Below are 14,975 nucleotides of genomic sequence, written 5' to 3'. Positions count from 1 at the left end.
CTACAGGAAATAGCCACTGGAGAATTTTTCAAGCACCTATTACCAACGTACATTTGCCTATGTAATTCTCATAGGGAGGGAGTGGTCAAGTGTGTTGCACAGAATAAACCGTCTCCAACAATCCTTACTCCCTAAGCTTCACATTAGTCCAATGAATCTCTAGCATATATTTCATTTTAATATAGGCCACCAAGGATTTCAAATTTCTGTTAAAAACTGCCAAGCCATTACAGCTACTTCAGCTATATCCTCAAATTAAGAATTTCTGGTAAATGTACCTATATTAATAATTTCAGTCCAATCGAAAGGTATGTTTCTTTCTTCTTTGTTTAGCACTCTTTGAATCTATTCCTATGCATTTCTGCAGATGAAAACTAGCCAAATCCTATCAGTCTAAACCATCTTCTCCCAAGGTAGATTTTGTACTTGTCTCCCTGAGGCATGTTATGTTCTAATTATCTTTACAGATCTGGTGGCACTGAAAGAGTAGAAGGCAGGCATAAGGAAGATCAGTATCCCTTTGGTATACCTTGGTATACTTTGGTTGAAGCCATTACAGGATCTCAAGCAATAAAGAACTGAGGTTATCTGACAAGGGAGGATGGGCTGCTTTTCTTGGCCAGGGGTATTTAATGGGATTTAGAGATTCAGGTTCTCAGATTCATCTCAGTCTCTCTAAGTGTCCCCATTCCAATTCTTCAGGTACCCACTCCCCCAACCCTTCCCAATTAGTGCCTCAACTTTCGCATAGGAAACTATTGAGGCTGTGAACTTAAGTTATAATTCTGCAAGCTCACTTTGGATCATCACCCTTTGGATCTTGTCTTAAGATGTTTCAGAACTGTACCTACAAGATACAACAGGGCCTTGTAGGGCAGCCAAGAATTTAAGACACAAGCTAATTTTTTTTTTTTTTTTTTTTTTTCTGTAAGCGCTGCAGGGCAATCAGAATCAACTGTCTCACTCAAATCTCTATATTCCTCATTTCCATCACAATACTACAATGCAGCAGTCACTTGTTTGGCCAAAGGCCTTGCTTGCAATAATGATTTTTTTTTTTTTAAGATTTTATATATTTACTTCCAGAGAGAGAGAGACAGACTACAAGCAGGGGGAACTGCAGGCAGGGGGAGAAGCAGGCTCCCCACTGAGCAAGGAGCCTGGTGCAGGACCCAATCCCAGGACGCTGGGATTATGACCTGAGCCACCCAGGCATCCCTGCAATAATGATTTCATTCTATAAGGTGAAAATCAGGTATTTGCTATGTGGAAAACAGTATCTCATTTCCCAGTGGTCATTAAGTTATCACTGTCTGTAAACTCAAATAGGTCAATAACCAATTTTATAGTATCTTCAACAATCTCTTTCCTGATCAAATTCTGGCACTGACTACTTAATTAGATAAGGGTCACTGTGTGAAACAGATACCCCTCAGGTATTTCAAGCAGAGAATACTTTAATTCAAAGGATTACATTATTGGTGACGTGGAGGAGTGAGTCAGAAGGCCACCCCTAGTCTTTGACTTCAAATTAGTATGACCACATCTGCCATGATCACTGTCACATTACCACCGCCTGATTTATAAAAGTGGTGTCAAGACAGTGGATCACGTAATTCAGCTGCTGCCAACACCTATGTCTGTAAGGAGCCCATTTATATAATTGCATTACTACAGAAGGATGGCATCCACCTCCTTTATGCCTTCCAAAAATTTCATGAGTGCCTCTTGTTGACATAACCTATATCTGTGAGGGAATCTGAGAAATGTAATTTTTATTTCTTTAGACTCTGTAACACTGGGGGAGGGAAGAAGGGAGACATATTGAGGGGATAGGGATGGATTCATAAAACCAATTAACATCTAGCAAACTAACGTGGTGCTGGCTTTCTGAAGTAGTTAGTATGTAGGGTAGACGCTAGTATGTAAACTCCAAATCTCTACTCTCATTATAAATTAGAAATGTGTTCCCCAAATTCTTCTGTCTTTTCTTTTTGCCTCACAGCCTCCCATAATCTTTTACTTTCTGGAAAAAAGACCAGACGCCACATTTACATGGGCCGACAGTAATAATTCAAGCGTAATGAAAACACTTATATGTTCGCGAATAAATACAGCTTTTAAGAGTAGCTATTTGTTCTTTTGTGATCATGTAACATCTTTATTAAATTTTCACTATGAAGGCTGAACTAAAAACATATTTAAAATCCAACTGAAAAAAAATTTTTTTATTTAAAAATCCAACTGTATTTGTACAGCCAATAAACCCCAACTATATAACATACTTATAAAAATGTAAACATTGTATTTGATTCCCAGAATAACTAAATTAGAACACAAGCCACTTTCAAAGGTGAGGTGTGAGTGTCACTAACATAATGCTACCTCCTGTGTGAGACACATAATCTACCACCCTCTCATTACCAAATAGCTAGGTAATCAGTATTCCTGAAAGACTGGTTCTTAGGATAGCTTCCTCACAGGGAGGAGAAACTCAGTTTAAATATGATGCATCAGGGATGACAAGGAAGGAATTTCAACTGCGCGCTTTCCTCTCTCCCAAAGGCAAATTCAAAGAAAAACTTTAAAACTGAGAAAAAGAGCAACCTAACTAGCTTCTTTCAAATTGCAGAGAAGGTATCTAGGGATTCCTGGAGAGAGACAGAATATATGGACTATGCATGTGGACTGACAAATTCTCTTTACAACTCAGTCTTATATTTAAATTTGGAAATACCCAATAATTTCCACACCCTTTTTAGAAATGGCTATATTATTTAAACCTTCCAAGATAATTTAGTTTTTGAATGGCTTTAATTTGGACATATTCTCTGTGTAGATGTTCAATTACAATGTGACCTTCTGGTAGCTGCATTAGATTATTATAATTAGGTAGATAGATATCAAGTGGTGTGTTTCAGCATGTATTTATTCTCAAAGGAGATACTACTTTAAGGACACAAGCCCTGGGAGAACCTCATCTATGAGAGTGAGAAAAAGAGAAAACATTCTGTTGAATTTCTATTTAAGACAGGATGGATTTCCAAGGAGTGAAAGTATGAAGGAAATCTGTTCACATGTGGACATGTAAACATGCCTTCATCTGGTAAAATGAAGAAGACAAAGAGAAAAGGAGACCTAAGTTCTAGGTCTTTTTTTTCTTAACAGATAGAAAAAAGTTTAGGGACCTCAAGGTGGTTCAGTCCGTTAAGTGAACACTAAGATGTATTTATCTCAGATCATCCCTTCCAAACCTAAAATTCCCATTAATTAATCATTATATAAAGACAGCTATTGACCACCTTCTTCGTAACTCACACACTCTTTTAACAAAATATTCTAGAATCTCAGTCTTTATCTGAGTGGTTCTATATGTCAATTATAATTCTTAACTTATATCCCTGAATCCCCTTCAGATATGTAGAATCATGTTACATCCTCCTATTTTTAAAACTTAAAAAAAATGTATGCCTTCCAATTTACAGCTGTGTCTTCCCTCTGTAGTTTAAGAAGGAAATTAGGAAATTCGGGAGAGAACTAGGAAAACCAACTTCTAATACTTCTATGATTTTGTTGTGTTTTGAAACAATGAAATCTGTTTATAATTCTCGGCCTCTTCATAACTGCTTTTCTGGTTCAGATGGCATCTGCCTAAAATACCTAAGGTTAAGCATGGATTCTAAAATATACTATTAAGGACTTGATTTCCAAGGTGACTTGTCAAAATCGCTTGCATGCTGAGGGGGCAGGTGACCAGATCAGGAAGCAGGTGTTATGTTCCTGTGTGTGTAGCTTAGCACCTAAGCCCTGCAGCCTTATCTACCATCTAGCAGAATACCAAGTTCACCTCACCCAGGTCTGTACCTAGCACTCCACTTGAGCTCCTACACAATCTGTGGCCATCTTTTTCTCGAGAAGGATGGTGTTAAGCATTCAGCTGGCTGAGCTTTAGGCTACAACAAGACATGAGCTGAGAGAGGACAGCTCAGCATGATGTCACATTCTCACAAAGGTCCCAATCATCAGTATGAATGTAATGCCTGGATTGCCATATTATCAGATGGACAGGGCAGCAAAAATCACTTCCACCTCTATGTTCTCATTATTTATAGGATAACTGAGCTGCATATCTGAAACACATCTGTAAATTAAAATATTCCTAATAAACTACAAAACACTAGATTCTATGTTCTAAAATGTAAATATAAAAGTCCATATGAAAATATTTTTGAATACCCAGAAGTATACAGAAAGAGAGAAAAAAAAGAATGACTGAATTAATAATGCTAAAACTGAAACAAGTCATCATTCAGTATCCATCAGCAAAACAAAGTCAAGAAGATACAGTCGTTGATGATTCTACTGGAAAATGCACTGTACATGCCTAAGGTATTTCTAGCCATTGAAAATATTTAGTAAATTCCATTTTCTGTGTAAGAAAACATTTCTTTAGTTAGTGACAAAGTTTTACCAAAAGGAAGGATGCAGTCCTCTTCCACTGATTTTTAGGTATGAGGCATGCAACTCAGAGTGATGCCTGAGAAATTATGAAAGCTACCAGAACACGTTGCATATCACAACTTAGAGTCATCTTAGATAAAGAACCTAAAAAACTGTAGTAAGAGCTGAATGAGCTAATGTAAGAACATAAGACCTCCTCCACCTTATTTTTGAACAAGAAAACCCCATAGCATTAAAAAGTGTTAAAGCTTACATTTGAAATGACAAATGTAAGAGTAGTTTAGAAGAAAATTGTATGTTTTATGTCTGGATCCAAAAGATCTTCCAAAGGCAACTAATTTTTAAAGTAAAAATACGCCACCATAAAAAAAAAAAAAAGGTTTTCTCCAGGAAACTTCTAGTTATACTTCTTTTCTACAGTAGAAATTAGCAGCAGAAAAGATATTTGAATATTAACAACTGAATCAAATAAACATCTAGCAAATGATTTATGTAATAAACTGATTAACAAAAAAAAATCATTTTTCCCACAGCAGTTGTATATTTATTGTGCTGAAATCAGGTAGCAGGGAATGAATAGGTCTGGGGAACCAGTACAGAATGTTCACAAAGATTTACAGATCTCTAGTCATTACACACCGAGCAGCAAAGACAAAGGGGTTGAATCCTTTCAGGTCAAACCATTATAAGTGTTGCAAATATTCTGTATTTCTCATGACTGCATGCCTTCAGGGGAAAAAGTGTGTAATTTTAATGCACAATAAATATTTTATAGTTAAATATCCTAAAATAGTTTGTCTGCACAAACAGTATACATCCTGCACATGCAGTTTTGACATGTTGAGATACTTAGAAATAGTCATGCTTTTTTTTTTTTTTTTTTTTTTTTTTGTCGTCACATGTTCTCTTTCTGGTTGATCCCTGGTCAACATCTCTTAACAATTTAACCTATGCAATAAGACAATGTACAAGTTCTCTTTGCTAGTATATTTCCAGTTGTTCATTTATATTACATGAAACACTTCATTTGTAAATAGTAAACTTCATTTTCTGGTTCTGACTACTCTCACTTTTATTCACTTTGCATCTTAACAATTAACACCTTGTAACAATCACACACTAAATTTAATGATATTTAGCACCAAGGAGTCAAGAATATTGCACCAAAATGGGTTTACACTTCATGTCTAGTTAATAAATAAGATCTTGAACTTTGTCATAAGGAAAATAACACTTCAAAATTAAACACACTGGAAGAGGAGGATAGTTTCACAGAAAAGTTGGGTGTATGCTATTTGTAAAAAAAAAAAAAGCAAAAAAATACTAGTGGATTTGAAAGTTAATATTAAAATTTACATTAAAGGACTCCTTGATTTTTTAATTAAAATTTATTTAATTTTCAATGTTCTTTCCAACAGAAGAGGTAGGTATATTTCCACATATGAAAAATCGGTAACAGCCACAAATCAAAACAAGGAAAGCCTGATAAAAATCAACATACTCTCTTCTAACAGCACATAAATGTAACTCTTTTATGATGTTACTAATAAAGACATGAGTTGTTTCATGTTCCAATCAGACAATCTTAATTTTCATAATATATTTATGATAGTAATAGGAGTATTGAAAGGCTGCCTTTTCATCATAAAAATTGTTTCCTACAGTGATTTGTGCCACAAGTCATGGTGACCTTTGGGTCGCTAAACAGGATTTTACTGTAATTCTTTCTTATTTTCACCAACACCATCATCATCAAGCCTCTAGGAATCTACAGAGATCATCAGATTTTTTAAAATTTAATTACAACCAAAAGGGTATATTCAGTCTAGAGGTGGAGAGATTCGACCATTCCAGTCAGCAAATGAATTCAAATGTGCAAATTTTAAGTATCTACAGTTTCAGCTTTGGATCAGAAAATGTAAGGTAACTGATTGTAATCAGTAGGTAATAGTAATTTAGCCAAAAAATTCATACTGTGTTTCTGTGATCATCAGACTAAAGAATGACTGTATATAAGACCCATGAAAAAAATCTCGTGCATTAGACAAAGGGATGTGAACAGAGGGAGAGCCTCCAAAGTCACATAATGATTGCTTTGGTCTGGACAACATCAAGGCTAATAAAAAAAAATGTTTAAAATAAAACCTCATAAATAAAACATCCGGGCATTGCATTTAACACTTCACTCTATCTAAAGATTCCTAAGACAGAGAGCACATTTGCCTTTTCTCCCCACCCCAAACCCTCATTTGCTTGTTTTCCCTGAAATTTCGTATGAAATGGGAGCTTCCTCACTGTCAACAACAGTTAAGGCCCAGTTCAATTTACTCTCCTTTTGCTTTTCCGTTTTTCAGCTTTTTTCCGTTTTCTATCACTAGTTGTTTCTCTGATTTGCTCACACCATTTGCTGAAATACCATTCACAGCTGTTTTTCCAGTTTTTGCTTTCTTAGGCTCTTTGTATGTCCGAACATAGAAGTTAAGAAAGAGAAATATGAAGCTGATCGCGTAAGCGATGAGGGCCCAGTGCATCCATTTGGGGAAGGGACAATCCGTGTAAAGAGATAGCGCTGTGTGGCCGATGGTCACATGGAACTGAACCTGAAAAACAAAACAACAATGTAGGAATAGTGAGTAACTTTTAACAAATCAGAATCTTCTATCCAACTAAGATAGGCCTGAATCTTGCCACACTGTGCAAAGTTCAACATTGTGAGAACTTCTGGCTTGGAAATATTCTACTCTTCATGAAACTAACATCCTATCTGGAATGGGCAACTGTGTTTTCTCTTTGAAATATAGCATTGCCCATATTAACTAATATATTAAATATGATTAAAATAATTTATTCTATGTAAGCCCGAAATTTAGATCAGACTAAAAAATTTTAAATTCTCCACGGCAAAATCCAGATTTTAAGAACTTCTGCTTTCACAATGGTTCTTAGAACCTAAATCACCAAAAGGATTGTGTATATAGATGTGAAAAAGAATGGCCTCACTCAAGGAGACTCAAGTGAGGACTCCAACAAAGTAGATACAAAGAGTTCAGATGATTTCTGTCATCTCTTCATTTTCTTGTGCCCATTTTCTAATTACTGAGAGAAGTGAATTACACAAACTATATAAACAGCTTACACAAAAACTGGAGGAAGCTTCCTGTAGCATTTTAGTTACAAATGAATCTTTCCCACCCAGCATTCCCCAAAAGTTGTGTTTCCTGTTTGGCCAGCCAGCTGTTTAGCAACTTAAAGCAGAGATGAATAATATTTCCAAATGTGATTCCACTGATAAATTGTGCACATGCTATGATTATAGCAAATTATAATAAATTCCAAGGCCTGAAGAATAGCTACCAGGTTGGTTTGGGATTTCCAGTTTGATGACTGGGCCAGTACCTTGCTTGAATATTTCACCAAGGTACCCAGATGCTACAAGAAGTCCCACTAGGGGTATATGCTGAAAATTATCTGCTCTAAAGGTTAGCATTTAAAAATATCTAACTCTGTTCTCTAAGGACTATGTGTTAGAGAATTAAGAGGAATTCTCTTGTCTCTGTTCCTTTCCTTTGCCCCACCCCTTCCTGGGTTGTCTGGCTTCTCTTCAACTTTTATATCCTGAATGTACGGGATCTGTTAACAGGGACTAAAACAGAATAGAAAACAACATTCAAGCAAAAGCAGGATGAAGAGAGGTAATAATAACATTTTAAGTCTTAAAAAATCGGCTGAGAGAGAACTTATATTATTTTTTTTCATCATATATGAGTCTATGTACTTTATGGTATACTTAGATCTTGACTCATCCATTTCACAGATATTTTTAAACAACATTTCTCTTAGACAAGAGTTGTGTTTAGTCTTTTAAAAACATTAAAAAAAAAATTAATGGCAATGACAACTAGGTCTATGAACAAGAAGCTCAGAGCCAAGAAGCCTCAACTTCCACAGCGGGAACACAGAGAAAGTCAACTTTGTAACAGAAAATTGTCAAGGATAACTTAGCCCTTTAAAATAAGCAAATTCAAATATATGCAGTGTTTCACCAGAAGAAACTTTAGAAGCATTTAACTCACCAGCTGCAACATGGTCAAATATCTTTTCCACCAAAGATACTTCTGAATCCATGGGCCAAATGCAGTTAGCCCATAGTATGAGTACATAATCACGTGGATAAAGGAATTCAGCTGTGCTCCAAAAAATGCTTCAGAAAAACAGAGTTAGAAGATACAGAAACATTTAATAGTCAATAAACCATCTGGACATAAAATAAATGAATCCACATTATTTTCTAACTTTTAATCTTGAGTACAGATTAGGGATAAAAATTGTAAAGTAGAGGGCGCCTGGGTGGCTCAGTGAGTTAAAACCTCTGCCTTCAGCTCAGGTCGTGATCTCAGGGTCCTGCTTCCCTCCTCTCTCTGCCTGCCTCTCTGCCTACTTGTGATTTCTCTCTGTCAAATAAATAAATAAATTCTTTAAAAAAAAAATTGTAAAGTAGGAATAATGGAAAAGACTTCTCCTCAGATCAAGTTAGGTATTTTTACAGTTTAGACTCAGGCTTTTAGCATATAACTAAAAACGAGTGTTCTTCAAATGCAAAGGACTTTCACAGTGGCAAGTTTCCAAATCGAGTACCCCAGTGATTTAAGCATGCCATAACATAGAACTATTGTCTGTATTGTTTTTCATGCTATTATTCTTGGGGAAAAAAATCATAGTACATATAATTGTTTACATAGATATTTAATGGGGCAATGGGCTGGCTCAGTTGGAAGAGCATGGGACTCTTGATGTTGGTGTGGGTCATAAATTCAAGCCCCACATGGGATAAAGAGATTACTTACAAAAATAATAATAAAGTGAGAAGGACCATTTAAAAAAATGGATTTTTAAAGCCTCATTATTGCCTTCAGAGGGCATACCAACTTATCAACATACATATATCAACATAAACATATCAACAACAAAATATTATTTATTTCTTAGATTTCTAAACAGTTTTAAACTTCTAAGAGTAGAAGGTAAACTGTACTACTATAATGACCTGTACCCTGGGTCCACAATAGAGAAATAATCTGTTTTCAGCTTAATGACATAAATCATCTTCAATTCAGGCACTTGAAAAGCTGCAGATTTATCTTGACCAAACTGTGAATTCAGATCCTCTTTCACAAAGCTATTTACAGTTTCCTTTGAGTAAGAACCAAGAGGTTCATTTAAGGCCCATTTTAGAGCAAGAGTGGGCTCTGGGCTTGGACGGGTGATGGAGGCTTCAAACTGAGAAGTTAAAGTTTAGTATCGTTTGTCACCCTTTTTTTTTTTTTTAAGTAGACTCCACACCCAGTTTGGAATGCAATGCAGGACCTCAACTCATGACCCTAAGATCAACACCTGAGCTAAGACCAAGAGTCAGATGCTTAACAGACTGAGTCACCCAGGTGCCCCTAGCTCAGTATCCTTTGACTCAAAACTACTATAACTGCTCCCCATCAAAATATTAATTGCTACATTTAAGCTTAGTTTATGCTTATCTCTGAGGAAAATCTTTTGGTATTTAAGTACCCAAAGATAAAAAGCCAAAACTTTACTTTCTTCAAATTCCTTTTTATTCTTCATATTTCTTTAAAATGAAATTAACCCCAATGTTCATAGCAGCAATAGCCACAGTCGCCAAACTGTGGAAAGAACCAAGATACCCTTCAACGGACGAATGGATAAGGAAGATGTGGTCCATATACACTATGGAGTATTATGCCTCCATCAGAAAGGATAAATACCCAGCTTTTGTATCAACATGGACGGGACTGGAAGAGATTATGCTGAGTGAAATAAGTCAAGCAAAGAGAGTCAGTTATTATATGGTTTCGTTTATTTGTGGAGCATTAGGAATAACATGGAATAACATGGAGATGGAGAGGAGAAGTGAGCTGGGGAAAATTGGAGGGGGAGACGAACCATGAGAGACTGTGGACTCTGAGAAACAATCTGAGGGTTTTGGAGGGAAGGAGGATGGGAGGCTGGGTGAGCCTGGTGGTGGGTATTATGGAGGGCACGTATTGCATGGAGCACTGGGTGTGTTGCATAAACAATGAATTCTGGTACACTAAAAGGAAATTTTAAAAATACATTTCTTTAAAAAAGCTAGAAAAAAAATAAAATTTTAAAAAATTTAGTCAGATTTCTTATAAAATTTTAGGCAGAACGACAGAAAATTCTGTGTTAAATGCACATTCTTGTTGCATCTATGCAATAATCAGACAGAATTAATTGTGACCATACTTATTTAGTGATCCTAATGATCTTTTTTGAGATTATTTTCCTTCAGAAGAAAATTCTACATTGTCTGGTATCTAGAGGACACATTTCCAGATTTGCCACTGGATTACTATATAGCTTTAAATAAATTACTTCTCATCAAACAAATAAACAAACAAAAAAGAAAAAAATGAAATTAACGCAGAAACAATTAATCATGAAAGCAAGTTAAAGACCAAGTCAAATTTCCAGCTTCTCATTACTTTTCCACCCAACATATATACATAATTTAATGTATGCAAATATGTCCCAAAATGCTCACCTTGTCCCCCTGCGACCCACTTAATTCCAATCCACCACAATGTGAACATTGTACAGTGATGGTATACATGAAGGAAAGAGACTTGATTGTTTTTCTTCCTCAGGATAAAAAACACCGTGTCCAAATACTCAACCCCTTTAGATACAAAGTACCACCACAGAGCAGCAGCTATCTGTAAAAAGAAAGGAAAAACATTTTATAAACAGCAGAGTGACACTATCGTATGGTTTTCTATTTACTGTTAAGTTAGTCTAAGCAGTCTTTATTGCACAAAATGTAGAAGGCACAGAATCATTTTTGCCTAAGTAAATGTGAAACCTAGGCATCTATCCATGGGGGGGAAAAACAAAATAACAAATATTTCCTAGGTCATAAATATAATCCTACTTACATGAATAAGTCTTTTCTTTTCCTGGGCTCTAATTAAGACACCAGATGGTACAGAAAGATTATGTTACAATGCTGAGAGATTAAGGATCCAAGGATCCAGTGAGAGGTGACCTCTATAAATGTTTTAAAATATTTTATAAGAACCCTTATAAAAGTAACCTAAACTCAACATTTTTTATGTTAAGTACTTTTATGATGTATGTTCTATGTACAAACAACAAAGAAGACAGTATATAACTGAAATCTATTTATAAATCTTTGTATGTCAAGGGTGACTAGAAAGTAAAATACAACATTACCTGGTTTATTTTTCTGAAAACATAATAAGAACTGAGTTTATACCTGTACATATAGTGCTGTGCTTAACTTACTACACATTACATAGTTTATAGAACATTTGTTTATCCTCAGACTCTTAACAAGTGAATTAGACTCTCTTTATGAGTTTCTATTCTTGACCCAAAACACAAAAATCAAAAATATCATCTTTACACTAAACATGGAACTTTTTAAAGTACTGCATTCTAGTAATCCGACACATACTCACTCTCACACAATCATATAGGACACTACAGCTATGAAAACATTTTTAATTACGTACTTTTAAAGAAAAGCATAGTTTTCCTGACTCAACACAATCCTACACACTTTTACACCATTTTACAGAAGCATGTTTTTCAGACTAGGGATTATAAAATTAAACCCATTTCTATTAATTAATGGTATCTTGAATGTACTTACCCTAACTTCATTAACATTATCAGAATAATCCACACTCTGGCAAATATAGCTGTATCCTGCATTATATGATCCCATGAATAACTGGAAAAAAGGGGAATAATATTTAAAATAAAGTTTTAGTAGATATGGAATTTAAAACACTAAATATAATATGCAACCTTTCAAATTATTTTAATGAGCAATCTTGTCTAAAAAAATTGAAATGCATTAAACATTTAATGTGTTGGAGTGTCTAAAATTTGTTCTGTGTCAATTTATTCCAAAGTTGAAATCTAAATTAAAAATCACATGTAACTCTTGGACTGAGACTTCAACTCTTATCTACTTTATAATATTAAGAGAAATTTTGATTAACCATGACTCAGATCTAACACTTGCATTGATTTCTATTCTTGATCCAGAGTGGTTTGCATCTAACAAACAAGGTCAAAGTATCCAAATAAATTAAAGTTTTTTCTATAGACTAAGTTGTCAATTACAGATTTCTTTAAAGGAGAGCAGTGTTTATCTTCACAGCATCACCAGTCCAGTTCTCTGGGTTCATACAGAATTTTAATGAGGAATCTCTTGGGAAACAAATTCCTTCCACTCTTCCAACTTAAAAAATGTCTATGTCAATCTAATCTTTAGGTTTTCTTTTCAGAATGTCATAGAGAATTTTCTGGAGTCCAGAAAAGAAAAAGATGATTAGCAGCAACAGTGTATAACAGTGAAATCATTTTTGTTAAAATACAATGACATTATGTAGTAGGATTTAACTCAAAATCAGTATTTTACCTCTGCAAATTTTGATCAGTTACCAAAGCTGAAACTGTTGAATAAGAATTATGAAAAAGAGCTACAACTATTTACCAGCTACTTAATAAGTGCCAAACACTATGAAAAAAATCACTTATCTCTGATCTAGAAGGCAGGTATTTATCCCCAGTTTACAGATGGGGAAAATAAGTCTCAGAAAAGTTAAGTAACTTCTACTGTCAGTTAATAATGGTTATTTTGGAATCTAGTGTGTCTGCTTCAACATTCCATTTTAAACAACTGTCCTATACTTTCCATATGCTTCATATTTTTGTTATCAAACATGAAAAATTTCAATAAAGTGAAATTTACTTTCAGAGTAGCCAACAGTTATCTTGGGATACAATATGCAATGATGGCTTTACATATTCTAATTTCTTTTCAATAACCCTGAGGAATAATAAGGTGATTTTAGTAAACCTACCTCTCTGAAGATAAAAAAGTTAAGCAAAACCATTCCAAAATTATAGATAATGAGCACTAAACGCATCTGGAAAGGTTCTCGGTCCTTCATCCATTTTGGACCCAGCCAAACGAACAGGAGATAAAGAGTACTTATACAAAGTGTAGGCAATGGAGACTGCATCAGAGGCCAATTCTCCACACGTTTATCTAGAGAGAACAAAATAACATTAAATTCATTAAACAATAAATTTGTTTGGAATGAACTTGTTAGGAATTAGAATATTTCAACTTAGCTTTTTTCCTAATTTGACCAAATGCAGGTCAGTTTTCCTTTAGTCACAACAAAAATACATGGCATTAAAACTAAAGAAGTGAGACCAAATTCTTGTGAGTAGCTTTTGAAAATAATGTTTTATTACATATAGCACATATTAAGTTTTATAGAGACCTAGAAAACAAAACCCTGAAATAAAACCTGCTAGAAATATAGGACAAGCTGGGCATGAAAAGTTGATCAAAGACTTCACAGACATAAAATAAATATTTTAAGGAGAAACTTGTCTTTCATATTAAACACGTGAAATTTATCAGTACAATTTGGAAGCTGTGACCCCCTCCCAAAAGCAGGAAAAGAATAGTAAACTGAAGAGATAGAGCAATGGAAGCTATTCCCTGGAATATTTTTTGGATACTGAGGACAAGAGTAGAGTTGTATTTGGGGGAAAAAATTAGGGGGGTTACAATTCTATGATTTCTTTACAAGGAAATCACCATATTCAAGACATTTGCCTTTTTCTTTGACAGCATGAGCCTATTTTGCTATGAATATAACCAACTTATGTGCTTTTCTTTAAAGTTATAAGTATTTACATCACATATGTGTACATATTTCATTTAAAACGAATCAACTGTCCCTAGTATTCAAATATGCAACCCTGAATAAATTTTATAATTAGAGTTCTGCCACAAATAACATTTCTAAGAAAAGAGTGGTAATGAAATATACGGCTAACAAAAATTTATTTTCTAATACATTATAAAAAGATACTAAAATTTATATTTCTAAAACCTAAACAGCATTTTATAGGTTGTAAATCTAGTATCTAGTTTATTCTTAGTAATACAAAAACATTTCTATGTTCTATGCTGAGGAAAAGAATGTATTTTTAAAACAGCAACAACAAAAGATCCTGCCTTTCAGTTAGTTCCTAAGACCTAGCTAGCCTAAATGAATTAAATGAAATTGCTCATTACAATGTCTCACCATCTAAACTGTCAGTTTTACTAAAACTATATATGCAAAATAGCTCTGGATTAGATAACCAGGTTTCAAAATATCTTACTTAAAATTAGTCTGTTTCTATATACTACTGATAGAAAATAAAATAAAGGGAAGGAAACAAATGGAACAATGTGGAAGGAAACAAGAAGTGACATAACTATGGTTTCTATGAAATAAGAGTTGTTAGAAAGATGCGCTAGTGACTTGAAAGAAGAACACATATGAAAACAAGAAAAACAAAAACTAATTTTATTTCAGAGTTTACAGGGGAGGCTTACTATCTATATTTATGGAAATTATGGTTCTGTTACTCAAATCAAA

The 14,975-nt window shown here is 34.5% G+C and overlaps 1 protein-coding gene across 2 annotated transcripts in view; it reads right to left on the bottom strand.

Moving 5' to 3' along the window:
• Positions 1-4,979: 4,979 nt before the first annotated feature.
• Positions 4,980-14,975, bottom strand: part of ELOVL4 (ELOVL fatty acid elongase 4) — a 31,096-nt gene continuing 21,100 nt past the window's right edge. For both annotated transcript variants that reach the window (XM_059177226.1, XM_059177227.1), the window contains 5 exons: positions 13,392-13,579; positions 12,170-12,250; positions 11,039-11,210; positions 8,535-8,662; positions 4,980-7,061 (listed from right to left, as the gene is read on the bottom strand). In XM_059177226.1, coding sequence (XP_059033209.1) covers positions 6,786-7,061; positions 8,535-8,662; positions 11,039-11,210; positions 12,170-12,250; positions 13,392-13,579 — 845 coding nt within the window. In that variant the 3' untranslated portion in view covers positions 4,980-6,785. The remainder of the gene's footprint in view (positions 7,062-8,534; positions 8,663-11,038; positions 11,211-12,169; positions 12,251-13,391; positions 13,580-14,975) is intronic.

Source organism: Mustela lutreola, chromosome 6 (genome assembly GCF_030435805.1).
Source record: "Mustela lutreola isolate mMusLut2 chromosome 6, mMusLut2.pri, whole genome shotgun sequence".
NCBI classification, from domain to species: Eukaryota; Metazoa; Chordata; class Mammalia; order Carnivora; family Mustelidae; genus Mustela; species Mustela lutreola.
Note: the sequence above shows the minus strand (reverse complement) of the source record. Positions and strands in the feature narration are given on the sequence as shown.